Source organism: Acomys minous, assembly GCF_964271855.1.
Source record: "Acomys minous genome assembly, chromosome: 8".
Taxonomy (NCBI): domain Eukaryota; kingdom Metazoa; phylum Chordata; class Mammalia; order Rodentia; family Muridae; genus Acomys; species Acomys minous.
Window position 1 is genome coordinate 28,877,960 of NC_140489.1, and position 22,727 is coordinate 28,900,686.

At 40.1% G+C, this 22,727-nt stretch overlaps 1 protein-coding gene across 28 annotated transcripts in view; it reads right to left on the minus strand.

The window, feature by feature from the left end:
- NRXN3 (neurexin 3) overlaps positions 1-22,727 on the minus strand; it is a 1,580,128-nt gene that overhangs the window by 788,979 nt on the left and 768,422 nt on the right. For 17 of the 28 annotated variants that reach the window (XM_084791331.1, XM_084791309.1, XM_084791311.1 and 14 more), the window contains 4 exons: positions 21,938-22,128; positions 20,923-21,096; positions 16,244-16,270; positions 2,280-2,399 (listed from right to left, as the gene is read on the minus strand). In XM_084791331.1, the coding sequence (XP_084647457.1) occupies positions 2,280-2,399; positions 16,244-16,270; positions 20,923-21,096; positions 21,938-22,128 (512 nt within the window). The remainder of the gene's footprint in view (positions 1-2,279; positions 2,400-16,243; positions 16,271-20,922; positions 21,097-21,937; positions 22,129-22,727) is intronic. The other 11 variants (XM_084791335.1, XM_084791320.1, XM_084791319.1 and 8 more) reach the window with 1 other exon arrangement.

Sequence of the window (22,727 nt, forward strand, 5' to 3'; positions counted from 1 at the left end):
AGGCTCATGGAAAATGACAGATCAGATTCAAATTACCCCTTTACCAAATGTCTTTTGCCATTGAATTTTGTCTCCAGCCAATTCACATGGCATCATAATAGCATTCAAAGAGATATAACTTATTTTAGGTAGATAGACAGATGGATGGAGAGAGAGAGAGAGAGAGAGAGAGAGAGAGAGAGAGAGAGAGAGAGAGAGAGGAGAGGGAGGGAGGGAGGGAGAGAATTTTATTGATAGTATTTCATTTGCAATGCTTTGCACATTTGTATTATTTTGGTCAAGGACAGGCTGCTTAAAGGACACAGATTACCAATGCAATTAATTATTGAGACTCTATGCTCTTCTACATATGATCCAATTCCAGTTCTTCTCTGTATTCTTTATCCTTCTCTTCTAGTCTTTTCTTATTAATTTATATCATCCTTTTGTTTTCTTTATATCTTTTCCCCCAAAAGCCATGACTTTGTTTACGCTATGCATGAACTTGTTGAACTCTTCTAGTGACACTAAAAGATGATAATCTATTCCTTATACAGACTAAGTTTCATGAACGTAACAAAAGAAGGCACAGGATAACAGACAATAAGATTCATTTTAAAAGTTTTTTTTTTGAGCTGAAATAGCAAATTACAACTCTAAGTGTCAAGTTCAGTATAGAAAACAATGGTTATGAGATATAGAAGTGAGACTGATTCAAGGTAGAAAACTGACTCTGAAGAGATGGTCCTACAAATAATTCAAATGTCAATCATTGGGTGGAAAAGTATTAACTGTAACACTTTTAGTCAATCTTGTATTTTAATATATTTGCTTGCATTTTGTTGAATGCTTAAATCCACATTTTATAGTCTTACCCAATGAATGCATCTGACTTCTTTGTACTTATCTCAGTCACCAATAAAGATGCTATGTGCCTCATTTACATATCACCACACAATAACAGAAGCACTTGTACACTCTCCAAGAAGACTAGTCAAATAGAACGTGTGAGTGATTTTCTCTCTTAAGTCTTCTATGAACAAAAGATCCAAGAAAGCTGTTGATAATATAACATCTAAAGTGCATGTCTCCAAGTATCCATGCTTTGAAACTAGTGTCACAAAAAGGGATGACACTTTACCAATCCTGATGCAAGTACTTTATTACATACTAACAACCTGGCAAAGTTAGAGTGATAAATAATCTTCTCTGGGGAAAAGCAGAAGCGAATCATAGAAACCTGGAAAGAGTCTTGGTTAATCTTTACCAGAAAACACTTGACCTATGTGACAAAGAACAACAAATCAATGGCAGAAAAATCCATACGTACCTTCCGAAGGTTGTGCACACCGATGTTCATTAGAGGAACTTACCTTATTGCCACTTCTCTGTGCAGTCACTTTCTGACCATTTTTTCCTACCTGCTATTGAATGTATGTGCAATGGGAATAAACTTATAAGGATAAAGAGGCATTAAACTGCCAGTGAGAGGAAACAAATGGCTCCTAATAAGTCTTCCACAGACAAATTGGAGGGAAAAGAAAAAGCAGCTAGCACAATTCCCCCAGATACCCTGGATTGGTCCAAAAGTGCCTGTTTCAGAGTAGAATAACATTTCCAAATCATAAATATGAAAACTGGATTCTCAATAATGCTGAAGTACCTAGCAGAAGTGATTGGTGCCAAGCCCTTCTGTAGACATCCTAGCACATAATGGCTTCCTCCAGATTGCCAGGTTCCCATTTGTTCTCTTTTAACATAGTGGATCACTAGGCTTCTGAGAAAACTGAAATGGAAACCGCAAGAGATGCCTACACACATAGTAAAAGCTGATAAATAAGGAATCAAGCAAAATTAAGTAGACACAATGGAATATATCCATGGTGGTGCTCAAGTCTACCATGAAGGCTGTGTTTAGAAAAATTAGATAATCAGAGGGGGCCATCTGAGGTGGGTTCTTTTTGCTTAACTTGAAAATGGCCATGGTTAGGAAAATGCCAGGAGAAAGAGGTTGATCGACAAGTCACAGATATGCATGACACTGAAACATCTTCCGTAGCAACACTGGGTCACTTCCATGAAACCAGCCTTGTCTCAGAACTAAGTCCATCAATGTACCTGCTGTAGCATTGATGGATAAATTACTAATCATAGGCACTCTCTCAACATGAACTATATAAACTCTGTGTGTGTGTGCTTTTACATAAAGGATGGTTATATGTACATTTTTTCCTACATTTCCCCTTAATATTTCTCTGAGCCACTTGAAAATATCCCAAGTAGGAAAAGTGTACACTCACGGTCATTGCACTGGTTTCCAGAATATGATGTCATGGAACAGTCACAAGTGAAGCCTTCCCACTGCTGCATGCAAACCCCCTGGTTGGCGCATGAATCCTCCTGACAGGTGGTACTGGGTCCTGGTAGTGCACAGAAATGGAGGGTGTGGGTGGGAAAGAGAAATAGAAAAACGTTAAAAAAAAATTAAGTGACTAAGACATCACCTACATCTACCACCATCATGCCCCAAACGTTCAAAACCACAACCATCAAAAATATCAACTCGATCACATGCAACAGAATTCAATATATACAGAGTAGGACAGAAATACATACTTAGCCACAAATTATCAATGATTACACAGAAAAGGGAGAGGGCTGAATACATGTTTTCCTTTAGGTAGACTTTGCATAAAAGCTTCATGTTCTATTATTATTCAACCAGAATGACACCTCACTTGGAGCAGGGATTTGTTGCTGAATAATGCTAAAGTAGAAGAAAGTATTCTCATAATACTAGTGAAATAAATTATAATGTTTTATTCCAAAACTCAAAGTCCCTAGGTGCATTTTATAATGTTAGAATGTTGGTAAATAGAAAGAAGGAGGGGGAGGGGGAGGGAAAGGGAAGCCAACTCAAATGTGTTCTATCCTATAGATGTTAAGCAATTTATATAAAAGATGTGATTAAGTCCCCCAGCTGCTCAAATAGGTAATTATAATAAGTCCATTCCACAGAGTCAAAGCACTAAAGCAGTTACCCAAGGTCTCACATTTCTTCAAGAATGCTGATGGCTACTTCAAAGAGACCAACCTTGAGGCTACCTCTTCACCTCACCAGAGATTCAACAGTGCCATCTTTAGAGCAGAGGCATCTGGGAAGTGGTAGAATTGCACATTCCTGGGCACCCCCTCTTAACCTGATGAACTGGAAACTTCTCGGAGGAGACAGAAATCTTCACCACCTTCAGAAATTCTAATGCAGCCCACAGTCTGAGAGCCACCACACTACACCACACAGTTACTCAGAGATTTAATATACAGGGTCAAGTGTGTCCTTCCCCGGGGTGTTTCTATACCAGGAGATGCAAGAGAATTATTTTGATGTAAGGAGTAAGCATTAAGTGCAGGGCTAATTGTCTTTCATTCTTGTTCCTGTTTGCATATGCCTTTACCTAATCATATGTAAATATGTTACATGCACATAATTTATAAGTGAGTATATCTGCTTCCAAGGCATTCTAGGAATCTTTATTTCTTTACACAAGTTTGCAATCTCATCCCTACAGACTGCCATTAAAATCATTCTTTTGGTTAGCCAGAACCCAGTCTTCAAGCATTCTCTTTTCATTCCTAACTTATATTTTAGCCTTGGGGTAAGTATAAATAGTAATATTCGAGCTAGCAAGAAAAAGTATAAAATTCAGGATAATGCCATATTCCCCAAGATCCTCAGCAAAAGATATGGGCCCTGTGGCTCAACAAATGTATTAGTCACGAACTAATGCATAAAAGCCCTTGACAGAGCGAAGAAAATGTATTTATTGTAATTACTGGGTCTTTTGCTTTTTCCAAGCTAAGCATCACACAGACACAGAATATTAAATGTAAGCTGCAAGATTTTAAGGGTGTGTGGTCAAGAGAGACCAAGGACCAGAAAGGGTTCACCTTCTGGGTGGCAAGATATGTTGTATTTATTCATTAAGAGTAAAAGCAGTACAGGCCTTGCTCATGAGACACAGCTATTAGGATATGACATAAGAAAGTTCAAGTCTGTCACTAACACTGGGGGAACAGCAGCACTGCTGGGGTTCTGCAGCTCCCATTTCCCAAGTAGTTGCTCCCCTGTGGAGATGAAAGGAGGGACATGCTCATGTTCTCAGTGGGTCTTAAACCGGAGCATTGTGTCCTGCAAGTTTTATTAACAATGGCAAATCAGGACAGCTTCTTTCAAGGGATAAAAGTGTCTGAGAAATCCACAGGGCTCCCCAGCCAAACAGCTCTCAGCAGACAATGGATAAGTAATTCAGCTGTGCTCAAGAATCAGAAACACACACGGAAGGCTTTCCCTTCAAAGCCACGAACTTGGAATAAACACAGTAATTCTTCGCATGGCTACCAAATCAAGAGGAAAGCCATTCTCCTCCCCTCTAACTGGCACATTTTAGTCATTTTTAAGGACCAATCTGCATGCCACCTTGGATCAAACGTTCTGCAAAACCTACAAGCAGGATTCTCGCCCTTCTTGGTGGCCACAGCACTTAGTATCTGCAGCCTTAATGCCTGCATGTGATAATGTTCGATTTAGCATTTTATTGTGCATTATACTTATATCTTCTACCTTTGTCATCTAACTTTGCATGTCTTTGTTTTTAATTATTTGTTATCAAGAGACTGTTGCTGCACACCTTTTAGACATCATGTATTATGCTTTGCATAGGTACTTTGTGCACTAGAACTACATGCAATGAAAGAAGGTGTTTCAAGATATGACATGCTGACATGAACTTCTTGATGCATAATTTTCCTTTGTCTCACACTTTTAAAGCCTGAATGAGAAAGTAGGGTCTTTAGTCTGCAAAGACAGCGGAGGTAAGTCTTTCACATCCATTAAAGGTTGGTCAGGATCAAATAGAGAAGGAATCACAGATCATTTCCAAATTCTTCTAGGCTGCTGCTCATATCATATGCGTAAACACCATGCAGGCAGCATTCAATGACTGGCTGTATTATCACTATCTGGCTGAATGTTCCATGAACTGTACATCAGTTTGAAACCAAACACAGAGCTCTTTTCAAGGTCCTGATGACGAGGCTTCTGCCTCCCATCCCTGCAACATTTCCTACCAGCTATTTCCCAGATCACTGTGCACCAGCATGCTTCCCTCCCCTCCAATGTGGTGATGCCCAGACTGTTGTCACCATGCCCATGACATGAACATCCTCCCAAAGCTTGTGAGCCGAGCATATTTCCAGGCCCCATATAGCCCTCCTGCCTGGGGAATCTGAGTTGAAACAGGCTCTCCAGGTGTTTCTGACACCTTGCTCACATTCCAGGTCCACTGCTCCAGATGTGCAGCCCATTTTGGTCAAGTTCTTTGGTCCCTGCTGTAACTACAGTGTAAGCAACCCTTTATGCATATTTCAAGACACTGGCTCACCCTTCATTCGAGTTTCAGGTCAAAGGGAGCATGTTCTAACCACCCTGTGAGGAAACCCTCACCAACATGACACTGTTTCTCAGGTCTTCCTGTTTGTCTTACCTCACCTATAACTAAATTGTTGGCTGATCTCTCTCCCTCTCTCTGCTCATGGACAGATACCCCTTGCATATTTACAATTCACAATGTGTTGCATCATCATATATCTACAACCGAGGATAATCAATTCACTTAGGATAACTAATCTATCACCTCCCATGCTGATCACTTCTTGCATGGTTAGAAAAAGATTTAAAATCCGTTCCATTTGCACCTTTTAAAGTTGCATTGTAACTTACTATCACCACCAGTCTGTGCAGTAGACCACTCAGGTTTAGTCCTCTTGCCTAGATGGAATCCTTGGATCAGTATCTCCATCCTCTGCATCCACCTCCTCTCTCAGCCTCTGTGGCTATTATTGCAACTACTTAAATTTACAAGTGAGATTACGTATCTGTCTTTCCATGCCTCCCCAACTTTATGTAGCCTAATTGTGGTAATCACTAAAGTCATGTATACAGTACCCCATTTTTTTTCCTCTGCGTGTGCATGTGTGTGTACACATGGGTGCATGCACATGAGAGGGTACATGTGCACATGTGTGCATGAGCCTTTAGAGGTCTGGGATCAGACTCAGGTATTGTTCTTTGGTGTTATCTACTTTGCCACTATAAGAGTAAGCTGGCTGACCAGAGAGCCCCAAAGATCTGCTTGTTTCCACTTCCCCAGTGACATGACAGCAGGTGCTCACTACCATGCCCCGATGTTTTGTGTGCTTGTTGGTTTTTGTTTTGTAGCATTGTTATTAATTCTTTGGGATTTCCATACAATGTATTTTAGTCATACTTACTCCCTGCCCAGTATTCTGGCCACCTCCCCCAACCTTGTTAGCATGGGCTCTAGGGTTTGAACTCAGGCTCTGTGCTTATATAGGAGACACTTTATAAACCGAGTTATGTCGCTAGCCTAGTATTTCACTTTTTAAAGGCTGAATATGCACATACAGGGCACTTTTCTTTATCCATTTATCTGATGTCCACTCATGGCTCATTTCTATTTCTTAGATATTATACACAATGTTGCAGTGAACATTGTAAAAGAGACATCTCTTTGACGTACTGATTTTAATCCCTTTGGGTATGCTCCCAGAAGTGGAATTGTTAGATCATATGTTAATTCTATTTTTGGTTTTCTGAATAACTTCCATACTGTTTTCTGTAATTACTGTATTAATTTACATTCCCAACAACATATAAGGATTCTCTCTTCTCCATTCTCCTGTCAATTTATCATTTTTTCCATCATAGTCATTCTAACAGATATGAGTTAATAATTATTATGGTTTAATTTCTGTTTCCTTAGTGATTTGAGGTGAACAGGTTTTTATATTCCTGACACATATTGGTATTTAAGTGTTTTGTCCAATTTTATTGAATCATTTGTTTGTCAGCTATTTGTATCTATCAACAAATTTTTGAGCAACGTATCTATCAACAAATATTTGGTTTGCAAATGTTTCATCAAAATTCATAGGTTGTGTCTATGCTCCATTAATTGTTCCATTGTTATGTAAATTTTGATAGTTTGGTGCAATCTCATTTTTTAAAATATTTTTCTTTTGTTCTCTGTACTTTGAGTATTACGCAAGAACCCTTGCCCAGACAAATGTTATAGAGAAGTTCCTGTGTTTTCTTCTAGTGGTTCTATAGTTTGTGGTAGTATGCTTAGTAAGTTTTTATATAACTTTGGGTTGGTTTTCACATATGGTGCAATATGATTTATTCTTATATATATAATATTGCATCAACATTATTGAAAAGATATGTCACTATTATATATGTTCATGCTACTTCTATTAAAATTCAATTGGTATAAAATTGTAGATTTGTTTCTCAGCTGTCTGTCTTGTTCAATTATTCATTGTATTTGTCATGTATTACTTGAATGTTTAGTCCCTCAAAGGCTAAAGCCCTGTTTTGTTCACCATTATATATTTTACTTCTAATACAGAATTTGGAATAGAAGAGTGGTTCTCAACCCTCCCAGTGCTGCAACCCTTCAATACAGTTCCTCATGTTGTGGTGACCCCCAGCCAAAAAGTTATTTTTGTTTCTGATTCACAGCTATAATCTTGCTAGTTAGGAATCATGGTGCAAATCTTCTTGGAAACAAAGGTTTGCTAAAGGGTTGCAACCCATGGGTTGAGGACCGCTGTATCAAGTGAGGACTCATGAGTCATTACTGAGGAGTGAAAGAAAGAATGAAGGTTCAAAAGGAGGGAAGGAAACTTGGAGAGAAGGATGGAAGAAAGAAAGGAGGAAAGGAGAGAGAGGGAGGAAAGAGATGGAAGAGAAGAGGGGGAGGAAAGAGGGGGCTGGGAGAGAGTGAGGGAAAGAAGGAAGGAAGGAGGGAGATAAGGAAGGAGTAAGTGAAGGTGGAAGGGGAGAAGGAAGTATTTATTTACTTACTGTTTAATTTTTCCCGACAGATAATCTTGTTCTAGAACTTACTAATTTTAGCTCATATAAGGAAATGTTGGCTTATAGCTTGGTATTAAAAAAGAGTAGCATATGGTAGGCCCCTTTTTCTTCTTCTAACTTAAAATTTAAGTATATTCAGGTTCACCTTACATTGAGATAGGCTTCTCTTGTGTCACCATGCCCAGGTACAGTGAGTAATAATTATGTTAAATAAAAAGATTGAGTTAAATATAGAAAAATTCTAAATAATATTATTATAATAACTATTTAAAAGTATATTTTATGGCCATGAACTCAATGGCCATACATGTTCCATTCAATATTTATGGCATATAAATAATAAATATAGGAAATAAAAGTAAATAAATTAAAGAGATATGCCATATGGGTCAAGATGGCAGAGGGGGGTTTCAACAATGTTTTCCACTGTACATCTTTTGATATAAGGTTCTGATTCTTGACTAAATCAGAAAGAAAACATGGCAATGGATATGGAACTGCAGAACATGCTATTGTTAGTTTGGTATCTGATTCTTAGCTCTGTTTTTTGCTTCCCTAGGAACCATAACGTTGTGTGTTTCCCTGAGTATCTTATTAGATGACCATCTGAAGGCTGCCACAAACTCACCCTTCTTGATCTGGAGTTGTTTTCCTCTCCAGGAACTGTTCCATGCTCTCATTGGATAACCAGCCTTTCCCAAATCCACCTCTGGGGCACAGACCACCTGATTTCATCACCTACTCTTCATGTTTCAGAAAATGAAGCTAACAGCGTATCTTTTATATTCACAGACCTTTGAAATGACCAGGCTCAGGATCCTGGTAACAGAGTGTACTACCCTCTCCCACTGCCCAAGCAGAGCTTAACGAGATGTATGTCTCAATGTCCCAACTTAAAGTTGACTAATACTGCTAATCCAGTACCAGCTTCAACCTTGAAGGTAGGACTAAGACCGTGTCAATGCTCATCAAGGCACCACAATCTTTCTTACCAAAGATGTTCAGTTGTTCATGGCTTCTCAATTGGCAGCTGAGGAAATCACGTGATGAGGATGGTAAGCAGCAAGACATTAACGGCAATTTCAGTAACACCTCAATACTTTTTAGCTACTCCATCCCCTTCACGATACACTGAGAATATGATATTGCAACACCGGCATGGGCACAAGAAATGGTTAACACTAAGATGCCCTGATAAAGCTTTCCTCCTTAGCAGCCTCTGATCTCTGGTCTGTGTTTAACTAGTAACATCCAAGACAAATGAATTTGCCTCATGTGTTGACTTAGTGGTACATAATGCTCCCAGCATCCTTCAATGCAAGCTACAGCATGCTTTCCCTTGTCAACTGGCCTGCAGAACTGTTAAGAATCTCTGCTATGGAACAGGCCACAGAACAGCACAGTCACAAAAGATCTTGAACCAAATTCTATGCTTATATGGTAAGAGAGAAGTGGCATCCCATGACACTGAGGAGACAGGAGTTCACACTACCTCAGTTAGAGGAATTAGGTGTAATAAAAGGACAAAAGATGTTATCATAATCCCTCTTACTCAATCACCCTATTCCTGGGGTGCCTGGATCACAGATATCCAACAATAACTCCACTCCTTTTTTAAAAATTAAGGACAACAATGACCTCACAAGTCAATGTGACTTTAAAAATACAAAGTGAGGCCTCATTATCAGATTTTACTTTTTTCCCCTTCAGCATAGCTTTAGTAGTGTGTTGGGGCAACAGATAGTAGGTAAAAATGAATAAGAGAGGAAGAGAAGGCAAGGAGGGGATTTCAAAGGACTGACCGATCAAAATGACAGTAATTTAAAATACCTTTATAAGTATGCTGGCTAGTTTTATATCAACATGATACAAGCTACAGTTCTCTGAGAGTCGAGAGAACCTCCCTAAAAAATGCCTCTGTAAGATTTCATTGTAGGGAAGCAAATTGGGCATTTTCTTAATTAGTGATTGATGTGGGAAGGCCCAGGCCTTTTTGGATGGTGCCACCCCTTGGCTCTTGGTCCAGGGAGCTATGAAAAAACAAAAACAAAAACCAAGCAAAAGAAGCAGGTTGAGCAAGCCAGTAAGTAACACTCTTCCATGGCCTCTACATCAGCTCCTACATCCTACGCTGACTGCTTTTAATGATGAACTGGGAGGAAGAAGTATAAGAAAAATAAATTCTTTCCTCGCCAAATCTCCTTTGGTCATGGCGTTTCATCACAGCAATAGAAACCATAACTAGTAATTAAAATAATATTATATGAAAGCTCTCCAGAATAAAGTAATCCAGATACTATCTTTGTGCTGTGTCTACCTGGAGGATCATCAAATGCAAAGTTAAAATATATAACATAGTAGGAAAAGAAATATAGCTTTAAATCCAGTTTTAGAACTTACTATTAGCATAAATGTGGCCTATCTAAACTTCACTTATGCATCTTTGTGATGTAGATATAACTGATTCTACATCATGTGATGGAGGAGAGAGTGAAATAACATATGCAGAGTTTATAAATGGGAACAACAGTATAGGCCGTGTGAAGGCAGAGATATCATTTGCAAGTCTATAGCATCCCCCTACACCAAGTCAACTCTAATATGGCGTCAACAGTTATCCTGGATGGTAAACTTGGGCTTTTTCTTCCTGCTTAAGTTGGGTACAAAGTTGGTGAGATGTATAGGACTGTGACATATTATGTAGATAGTATGTCCTATTGACACATCTCTCATACTTAAAGGACTAAAACAAGAATCACTGCAGGATGTTCAGCTTAATTCCTGTCCCTCTTATTATTTCCCACAGGTGAACTATTTCGCAAGAACTGATTTCTTTTTATAAGTCAAGTGCTACCTTCCATTAAATTAAATGCAAATGAAGAATGGGATTCAGCCCTTAGCTTTGAAGAAAATGAGGTAAAGAACTAACTGTATTCCTTGGAACAAAGTTGGAAAATTAAAATGTCCCCCGCAAACCAAAGGGAAATGTCAGTCTCTTCTAAAACTTCCTTAGTGGCGGGCCAACGAGATGGGCAAGGCTGAAGACACTTGTTTTCTTTCTCCAGGACCCACCTAAGGGAAGGAGAGCACTAGCTGTCAAACACTGTCCTCTGAGCTCTGCCTGCATATGCCCATGCCTGCACTCACACACCTACCCACCCACCTGAGGCTATATGTAAATGCAATATGATTTAAGAAGTGACGTTACAAAAAGAAAATGCCTTAACAGAACTTCAGATTTCTAAGGCATTCAAACCCCAAAACAGTGAGCTTCTACACACAGCCAGCATATAACCCCTGCCTCCCTGATCTAATGAATCCTAGGTGCCTCACCTTCCTGCTTATTATCTGGGCACAAGAAATGCTAACATTTCTAGTAAAGAAGACGTAAGACCTGCTACGGAAAGCCACAATGAAGGGAAGGAAGAAGTGGTTCTGATGAACTGGCTGGCTGGCTGAATCATTGTCACCTGCCTTTCTCCCTACATTTCTTCTCTTCATGTTTTTGGTGTGGTTGCTGTTTTTGTTTGTTTTGTTTTGTTTTGGAAGGTGTGGTTTTCTTTGTTGTTCCTTTATTGCACAAGTAGGTTTCACAGAGATTTTTCTCCTTGAAAACTAAATGAAATTATCGATATCCTTCTGTGTGTTCTACAGGGTGATTATGATTTCTGAGATAAAGCCTGTTGGCCTGATGGCATGTCCACTCCAGTGAGGACGCCACAGCCTTCCTGTGTGCTCACAAAGAGGCTGCTATGAATCTAGGATGCCACTGAGGTCCTTCTTTGCAATCTTTCGTCATAATATTACCTGTTATTAGCCAGAAATAAGGCATAGTGGGGGGGGGGAATGGAACAACCCAGAAGAGGAACTTGTCTTCATCCCAGATATCTTGAGTGTCTTCTGGGGAGGAAATGTTCCTTTCCTTGGCCAGTAGAGTGGCAGACCCTAGGAATCTGTTCCTTTTCCTTCGAATATAAGCCTTCCTTCATTTCTCATCGTGTCTGTGTCTTCAATTCCTATCCTATTAACTTCTACTCAGGAGGAATGGGCCAGCAAATCTTTATATAATATAAATCAAATCCAAATACGAGTTCCTCCTTTAAAGCAGCTTCAGGATAAATCCAACTCTTCACACAGAAATTAAACTATTCTATCTCCATTCCCTGCCCTAGAATCACCTACCATATATTCTCATGCATATTATTTCAGTTTACTTGAAATTCCCATAGTTTCTTGGACCAAGCTCAACTTTTTTCTTTTTTTCTTTTCTTTTCTTTTCTTTTCTTTTCTTTTCTTTTCTTTTCTTTGAGACAGAGTTTTCCTGTGTAATAGCCCTGCCTGTCCTAGAAATCTTTGTAGATTAGGCTGGCCTCAAACTCACAGAGATCCTCCTGCCTCTGCCTCCCGAGTGCTGGGATTAAAGGTGTGCACCACTGTGCCTAGCTCTTAAATGGACTTCCTTTATAAATCTACCTGAAAAACTTCTTCTAGTTAGTTTCAGCTAAAATTCTCCCTGAGAAAACTATCCCTAAACACTCACCTTGACTACTTTTAACCACACAGGCTGGTCATTTTCCTTCATGCTCACATGACATCATATATAAGTCCAGGAGAGCTCATTTCATTCTGCAATAGAATTGTTGGCTGATTTCCTGGCTTCTCGGATATGTAGACAGCATAATCTACACACTCCTAGGTAAATGTGTGATATATAGGAATAGCTGATATTCTTCTTGTTAAATCAAGCAGTCTAATCATTATAGAAGTTTTTATTTAATACAAGAAGACGAGCAAGAAGACTCAAACTATTAATTATTAATTAACCCAGACTACGTGGATTCCGAAATCAGATGAGGTATGGTGGAGCACTGCCCATACTTGGATAGCTCTCAGAGAACAAGGCAGGAGTAGGGCCATTCTCTATCCAAATCTTGCCTGGGCCTACTCAACTCCAAAGAGACAAAGGCTAAGACATTACAAATCCAGTTAAGTTTCTGTTTCTCTGCTAAAGAAATGGCTTCTCAGAAATCATGTGACTGGCAATCTGCCAATCTAACTGATTGGGACTGAAGGATTGGAGAGTCCCTGCCCCTTTGCAACATTTTCTCCCTGCACTTCCTCCCAAGCTTAGGTATTTGAACTGGCGGGCCATTAACGTTTGCCTGTCTTCAATCAGTTCCACATAAGCAAATTAGGTGCATTTCGTCCCTTAATCCTTTGTTCTCTCCCCAACTAGATCTATGTCCACAGGTTATCCCTGAATATGCCAGCTTATAAGAAATATTTATCTACTAATGTCAAGAAAATTAAAACTGAAAGTGGGTGTATCCTACAGTTAAGCTGCCTTAAAGCAGAGAAAGAGTAAGATGATCCAAAATATTTATAAAGGTGTTCATGAGATAAACAAGAGCCTCTCTCATCCTTACAAAAAAAAAGAACTAAGTTTTTGTAGAGGGAACATTAAGACACTTTGATGTCTTTTCTCCCCCAGTATATATACATTTGTTAGACAATTTATAATAACCAGAGAGATCAATCACTCTGTTTTATAACTGTCAAAAATCATTCTTCCCTCTTGACATAGTTTTGTGGTTTGAATGTGAAATGTTCTCTGTGGAGGAATGTCTTGAGTGGATGTAATAACTGTCAATAAAACACTGTTTAGCCAATCAGGTGAAGAAAATGACAGGAAGTGGAAGGTAGGACTTCCTGAAGAGGGGGCAGAGCCAATTATTGAGAGTTGAGAGGAAGGAAAAAAGGAGGAAGGAGGAGGAAGCAGCTGAGTATCAGATTGGCAAGTGCTTGGGTTATATATATGTTATGAGGTTTAAAGTAGTTTATGTTAGTTTATGAGTAGATTAGAATCAGTTTAGGTTCTGCTCTGCGTAGTGCTTGCAGCTTTCAAGTACGTTTCAGACTCTGTGTCAGTTACTGGTCTCCTAGGCCAAATCCATACAATTTTTCTTTATTTATTTCTTCTTTTTCTCTTTTCTTTTCTTTTTCTTTCTTTCTTTCTTTTTTTTTTTAAATCTCTGACAAGCTTTTTTTTTCTTTTATTTTAATTTTATTAATTTCTTCAGGTTACAACTCAATTGTTATCCCATCACTTGTATGTTCCCATTCCTCCCTCCCTCCCACTTTCACCCTATTTCCCTCCCCTAGGTCTAAGACGGAGGGTGACCTCCTCCCCCACTATATGGTCATAGGCTATCAAGTCTCATCTTGGTAACCTGCTTATTCTTTCTTTGAGTGCCATCAGGTCTCCTCACCAAGGGGAAGTGGTCAAAATGGGGGGTCTGCTCAAACTATTGCCCTAGCGAAGGACAATACAAGTAGTAAACAAATATCGAATCCCTGATCTTTTGCTTACTCTGATCTACCCAATGGACAGGACATTCTCCACAATTATGTGGAGAGCAGGGACTGACTCTGATATGAACTCCAGCTGATAAAATTTAATGTAACAGCTCTCCCACAGATTTATGTGTTTGAACACTTGGCCCTGATTTGGTGGTGGCTTCAGAAAGTTGAAGAACTTTCAGGAAGTGGACCACCACTATAGGAATGGGTTGTTGAGAGCAAGCTTAATGTTTTATAGCTTGGCCTAAAGTTCCATAGGGTTCTCTGTATCCTGACTGGAGATGCAACGAAGCTAGGCCCCTTATGCCCTGACAGTACATCCTCCTTGCTATGGTGAACCCAATCATTGCTTAAACTGGGAACCAAGTTTAAAACCCCTTCTTTAAGCAACTTTTGCCAGATACCTTGTCACAGTGATGAGAGATGCTAATTAACATGGATGGGTACTCTATGATGACTTGCTACAGACTGTCTAATGAAAGACTCTGACCTAGCATCTAGAAAGTCAAAATCCACATAGTATATTGAAGAACAGCAAAATTGAGGAGAATACCTAGTTTTATCACTTAACCTATTAAATCTGGTCCAAAGGAGCTTTCAACACTTTAGACTAACCTATACTGTACATTGAATCTCCCTCTTCTGTTTTTCTTCCTCTTACAGAATATGCCATGGTCACTTTTATGACAACTGAGCATAATGACTAACAATATTACCCCCAAAGTGCTACCTGCTTTAAAACTGAATGCTGTCATAAAGCATGCTTGAACTACAAGATATATGTTCTTTTTCTTTTTTTCTATTAATTGTAATAAATACTAGGATATGTTTCAATTTGCTAAGAAGAGATGGAGAGAAAAGAACTGCATCCAACTACATGGCATTATTACTTGTTGTCCCCCACCCACTGACCTTCAGAGGTTAATACTAGCATGTCTACCCAACTTGGTATATATCAAGGAATTCAAAGCAAAGGAAATGATCCTGGACATAAAATATCAGTTTTTAAATCTACCTTTGCCTTCAGTACTTCTCATAATTTGAGCTGATTGCAGAGCCTGCAGTGGCCATCGAAGGCTTTGTACCATAAGACACCTAAAATGCTCTGTTCCTCCCTTGCTATTCTGAGTCAAAGCAGCCTGACCCAACAGGAATGAGGGGCCATTACTGACTTTGCTAGGTGTCTCTTTGAATGACAGAAGCAGCAGCTTCTGCCTCAGATATTCAGCAACATGTCCCAGGCAGGCTTTTTTTTTTTTTTTTTTTTTTTTGTAGGGTATTCAGGATAAAAGCAACAGATCCTCTGCTTCCCCAGGAGTACTTTTTCTGCTTAGGTCACACCGTAGAAAAATTCAAGTGCTCAACCAAAATCCCGAATGGGAAATATCAATCTCAATGATGTTCTAACGACATTAAAATCTCCCACATGCCTAAAATATTTCTTCAAAATGAGTTGAGAGAAAACGATACGGTTGTTCTTAAGGTCCAAGCACTTAGATGCCCCATTCTAGAAAATGACCTTTCTGACCTAGAGAGTAATAAGAACTCAAGTGGCCCTATCTTCCTTTTCAAAGTTCTTCCTTCTGTTTATCAGGAATGAATTAAAAAGAGCCAGGACCTCTATGGCAAATACTAGGAGAAGTGTTCATTGTTTCCAGAATGGATCCTGTTGTGAAGACAGTCGTGGTATAGGATGCTTCAAACCTCTTCAACCCTATCAGAACAGAGTCATGTGCTTATCCCCATGACAGATGCTTTGTACAATTATTTCCCACGTGTGCTTTTTGGTTTTCTGTCACCCTTTTGGAAGAACACTGGCTTCAGCCCCCTCCCCAACAGTGGCTGCTGTCTAAGGTGTGACAGCTAAAAGTCCTCTAATGTAATAATACCAAGGGTCACACAGGGCATCTTTCAGTCCAAAAGTGGTACAAGAGCCTTCTCTACCTTGTAGGTCAGCTTTGGTCAACGCAACTTTGTTAGCAAAAGAACAGAAAAAGCGAAAACAATAACCAGAGGTTAGTTAGAGTCAACTGGGTAACATTACAGAAACAAAAGTGCAGTCTGCATAGCCAACATCACTCAAACAAACACTTGAAATGCTCTACAAGGTCACCAGAGACAGCACAGACAAGGAGATGCACAAACCAGGGCAGAGCAGGCCTCCCAGGAGCCAAGTCAGCAGAGCTGGGGCAGGGAAAACGGTGAACTTGACAAAGCACAAGCAATGGGCAAGGAGAGCCTCCCCACACTGCACACGTACACAGCCAACCCCACGGCATTCAGTCTAGAGATAAAGGCAGTGTGTGGCCAGACTGAAAGGCACATGTGCACATTCAAAGCCCACAAAAATACTTTGGAACATTTAGGAGTTGAGCAGGAGAAGGAGAGTCACCTGGACGCCCAAATCCCCTTACACCCTTGAAAATATCACCAAGGAATAGGGCACCGGAGTCATGCATTTCTACCCCGATGACCCACTGGGAACACCAAAGAGCTTAATTTGTTTAGGTTGTAGGAATATAAGCAAATGTTTGTGGGCAAAAAGGCACCAAATGAATGTCCTTTTTACTGATTCATGCCGGTTCCAACATGGAGCACATGGTGTTTGCCCTCAGATGTTTGCCCTCCACAGCTGTGGAGCAGCCCTTCTCCTCAGCATGCCTTATCCTCTTTGGCTAAGTTGACCTTAACAGCTACTCACCAGCCAAGGGTTGTTAGGCATTGTTAAAAAAAAAATCTTGCCCCAAATTAGAAGCCAAAAGTCACAGCTAAAGTTTGACTAGAAATCAGACTTAATTTCTAAATCAGATACATAATATCAAAACCTACTTCAAGATCACTCTTAGCTACAAAATATATAAATAACCCGAGAACCAAAGAATACCAAATTCATAAAATTTAAAATAATTTCTAATGCTTTTGATTTCTTACGTATACATCTAGTGGGTCAGAAAAAGGAAAAATAATGCATTTACTCCTTATGGATCTTAAGATATCAATGCCACTGACTTTGGCAAGAACATATAATACACCTTAGTCTGTTAAACCTAAATATGTATAAATATAACATTTTTGCCATTTTAAGTAGAACCAGGTCATGGCTTTTGGCAATGACATCTTATCCCCAACTTGTTTTCTGGTCTCTAGGAAGAAATGACACCAAGTTGTGTACTCTTTCCCGTACGTCCCATGTGTCTTGTACCCTAAGACTTTCGTAGGAGTCACATGCTGTGTGCAAGAGACTCAGGAGACTCCAATCTTTTTTATTCTCTACAAGGTTTAAGGCCCTTCATTTTTCTTCCCTACTATCTTTCACAGTGTCATTTCCACAGAATTCTAAAAAGGCTCCCAGGATCTTCTCTGGGGCCTTATTCACAATGCTGCAGACTTCCACTGACAGTAATTTATGCCTTAACCCACTTTTTGGCCATTTTTTTCCTGGCCACTTAAGCTAATTATCTAAGTCATTTGTATACAATAAACAAGGACCTTCCTCCCTCCCTTGGCACTCACCCTTCACTTCATCCCACCCAGTAGGGAAGTCTTAATGCTCGGTGGGCAACCATCATAATTATCTCCATGGCAATAGAGTGCATGTGATTAGGCCCACGGGCTTTTCCATAGATGGATGGGAGAGCCATCAAGTCGCAGTATCCGGCTTTGAACAATCACAGTACTTAGAGAAGGGCTGGAATCTACCATAATGCATGTGGTGAATCACACAAGCTGATGCAGAGCTCCAGGAGGGGAGGGGGGCTGGGAACATTTGCCCCAATGATATGGGTAATTTCCTTCTGCTAGAGCTCTCACTGTTTCCCCTGAAGCTCTCCTGAAGAGGCCTCACTCCTCCCTTCTGTCTTTCTTTTTTGGAAAAGCTAGTTTAAATCTCCTTTTATCCTATCCTATTCTATTCTATTCTATCTTCATTTCTCTGTAACACCAAGTTTCACATTCTGTAGAACTGTTGCTTCCAATTCAGTAGCCAGACACACATGTGGCAAGAGAGCTTCAAACGTGTGGACACAGGCTTTTGAAGGTTCAACACAATCCAAGGATATTGAATATCCGTAAGGCATTATACGGCACACATTGAACTGTTAAGATTTTTGGATGTATTGGGTTAGCAAAGATAAAATATGAAATAACTAGTTTCCCATCATATTACCCACTTTAAAATAAAACTCCTAAGAAATTTTAAATTACATGTGTGACTCGTGCTACATTCCTTCTTTTTCCCCCCTTGCGTATGTGTGGTTTGAGTACGTGTGCAGGCACTGTGTGTGCAAGCATGAGTATAGGGACTAGAAGTTGGTGCCAGGCATCTTCTTCATGACTTGGTGCCTCGCCTACTGAGGCAGAAGTCTCTCGCTTGGACCCAGAGCTTGTTGGTTCAGCCAGTGGAACCTTACTCGAGTATCCTATCTCTGTTTCTGGTGCTTTGAGATTGAGGATGAGCTGCCACATGCACACCACATTTATGTAGGTGCTGGGGGATCTGAAGCCTGGGTCCTCGTGCTTGCACGGCCCTTGCTTTACCTGCAGAGTCATCTGCCCAGTCCCTCATATTGCATTTCTATTGGTCAATATAACTTGAGGATTAAAAGGATTCTTCTTAACACTCTAGTGCCTTAAACTTTCTTTTTTTTTAATATTTTATTTTCAATTTGTGTGTGTGTATGTGTGTGTGTGTGTGTGTGTGTGTGTGTGTGTGTGTCTGTGTGTCTGTGTTTGTGCAGTGCCTGCAGTAGTAAGAAGAAAGCGTTGAACCACTGAAAGTAGTGTTACAGGTGGTAGTGAGTCACCTGACATAGGTACTAGGAACAGAATTTGCATCCTATGTAAAAGCACAATTGTTTTGAACTCCTTAGCCATCTCTCTAGCCCTGCTTTCTGTTTTTAGTATGTAACTCCATGTTTTAATTTAGCTTGATATGCTACATCCTGAACTAAGCTCAACTACTGTCATCCGAAGGCCTCCTAAAGCAGGGTCCTTAACTGAATGCCAAATACTTCATTTGTCCCTGCGTTATCTCTTAACATCTGAAGAACTATGACTAGACCAATAAGTCTGAAAATTTATTCCAAGTTGAACGAAATTGTGCAGCATTTTCAGGAAAACACAAAATGTCTACTTCAAGGGCCCTTTAGGTTCCTAACCTGTTGCCCATCACACACAGACACAGACACACACAGAGAGACACAGAGACACACACAGACATACACACAGACACACACACCACACACACACATATACACACACACACACACACACACACACACACACACACTCCATATTTAAAGGCACACAGAATTAAAAGCATATTCTTGGTTAAAGGAAAACTGGAGGCAGATCATAGAGATAATCCTCCTGACACTGGTACAACACAGACACCTGGCTCAGGCAAAGGCAAACATCTTTTTTTAGCACAAGGTAGCCCAAGAAGAGAAGCATTTTCAAAACCGCACTTTAAGAGAATGGGGATTAACTTGAATGCAAGCTGCTTTAAAAGTGTTCACTACCTTGAACACAGGAAGTAAATGAACAGTTATGGCATGGACAATGAGAAATGGATGCAAGGAAACACATACATTGCACAAAGGACCATTGGGCTCAGCCTGAGGGAAAGACTGTGTAGAGTATCTTGGTGACTGATTAGGCAACTCCTTTGCCTGTCCCTGACCTTCAGTCACTAACTCTGGCCAACTGAAGGCAGAAGTGAACCCAGAATGTGTGCACTGCTGCCCTCTACTGGCCGAAACTAGGTTGTTCCTATAGTCATCAACAGCTCTGTTATTTTTCAACATCTATAGACACAGGCAGAGCATGGTTTATTGTGCAGCATGGGTAAACATGCAGTGCTGTTATGTGTCTCACATGAGATAATATCCAGGAACAATAATCCCACGTTTATCCAGTACCCACTATGTATCAGGCATTTTATAGCTTTCTGATTTTTTTCACACTACTTTTGAAGGTGCCAATTATCGTACCATTCCACAGAGAAAGAAAAGATAGATCTGAGTGATTAAATAAATTACCAAATGTCAGCTGGACCTTAATCCAGGTCTTCCTAATGTGGGATGGAGCAGAGTCCTCTACAGTACACTGAGGACTGACTAGCAGAGCCTGACCCAGTAGGTACTCAATAAATATTAGTTCCCTTCTGTCATCATGGCATTCTGACATCACTTCTCTGTCTCCCAATGGGTTTGCATCAAACAATCCAGCTACTATAAGTCAAAATAGGAAGCATTTTACTAATGGTGACATCGATAAGGACCCTTTGCATCGTCCTTGACAATTATTAAAATAGAAATAGGAATCTTTCGGACACTGAAAACAAAGGCACAAATTGGGAGACATCTGATGCCCATGACAGGGAAGGCACTTCACTGCCAAGTATGCAGTTCTGGAGGACATCTGCCAGCACACTTTCTTAGAGCCTGTGTGGCACATGTGTGGCATACTCAACCAGTGACAAGAGGACACTGATGAGGATGCACTGTAGGATGGTGAAGGAGAATGACAGAGGATGGGTAAACTGAGGAACAAGGTACTGGCAGAGCAGCAAGGAGGCTCAGTGCTGTGACAAGGCTGAGCCTTGGAAAGAAGAGAGGTTCTACCTTCACAGCCTCGTTCAATCTGCCCACTCCTGTGGAGAGCATCATTGATGAGATCAGGCAGGCGCCCATTCAGGTCCACAGAGGCCAAGCAGCCCTGAAATCCATCCCGGGAGGCCACGAGCTTCGGAAGATTGCTGTACATGCCCTGGGCTAAACCAGCCATGTAGAGATCACCTAGAAAGGGAAGGACACAGTAAAAGAGACCGAGTGGAGACAGGCTGGGGTACCATGTCCACTAATGCTTAAGCACTTTAGACTGTTCCTTAGATGATGACCACATAAGCATGTGTGTGTGTGTGTGTGTGTGTGTGTGTGTGTGTGTGTGTGTGTGCGCGCGCGCGCACGCGCTAAAATAAGAATAACTATCGTAGGTTCTAAATCATTAAAATTAAAAAAAAAACTAAGTATGTCTTATAGGTCATTCATTTTGTGTCTAAATATCTCACACAGTTTGAATCATGATATGAATGGTATGAAGAAGATTCTGCCTAATTCCATAAAGTAAAGATTAACAATATTTTCAACAAAACAGCCACTTATTGAGTAGTTTTTATATGCTTGTTAGAAAAGATGTGCTGAGAGTTTTACAGGCATCCCAATCAAACAACTAACAACACATTATAGGAGCAACAGCTGCTCTTCTCCCTTTGGCATTTGTACTAATATACAGTGCTGAATATGGCTGAGACAATGTTGCCAAGGCACAAAGGACTTAGCTGAATAATTTCCCCATTTATTAAGGACGCTCCCATATTTTGACAAAATCTTGACTTATCACCTCATCTTTCAGGCCCCCAAAAGACATTCCTAATATCAGAGATCATGAAGCATTTTTGAGGTACGGTCTGTCTAGAAACTGGGTAAGTGGCTTTGTGGTATAATTCGACACTTCTCAAATGGAATGTGTATAGTACAAAAAAATATGCCTGGAGCTCCAAACCTGGAGCTGCACTACAGAGACAACATTTCTGATGAGAAGTGGCCTCTAAAATACAAAATGCTGTAGAAGGTTTACCTTTCAAATCCAGATTTTTGGCACCATTGATGACCTGAGTGACTACCTTGGTGTCCACTTTCAGGCTGTGGGTATTACTGTTGTCCCGAGTAATGACAACATTGTGCCACTGGTTGTCATTCAGGGGGCGGTCACTGTTGCCTTTGATCACATTGGGGCCATTGCCAAGATCAAACACATAGTGAATGTACCTACACAGGACAAAAAAGCACAAATCTCTTCAGGTAAGTGGTTCAGTGGCAATCACATATATATCAAAAACAAGGCCTTCAAATCACCTATGCTAACCTGGAACAACATAGCAATTAAATACACTTTTTAAAAATCATCAGTAATTATCAGATCATACTCCATTTCAATTCCATATTTATAGATTCATAGAGTCTCCTTTAATTTTTTTTTTAAAGTCAAGACCTCATAATATAGAACAGGTTGGCCTGGACCTCATAATTTTCCTTTTATAATCTCTCAGATCCTGGCATTATGGGCATGTACTCACACTCAGCCCAAAATCTACTTTTTAAATGCTCCATAGTAATATCTAGATCTAAGAAATGGTACAGTTAGGACCCTACAAAATACTACAGAACAATAATAAAATTTAATCGATATTGATGAGGGTAATGTTTGTTTATGTGTTTGAAACAATAGCCCAAGTTGAACGCAAACCTGCTATCTAGTGGAGAATGGTCTTCAGTTACCGAACCTCTTGCCTCCTGCACACCAGTACTGGATTTACAGGTGTGTGCACACACCCAGGGTCCTTAGAGCTAGGGTTGAACGCAGGACC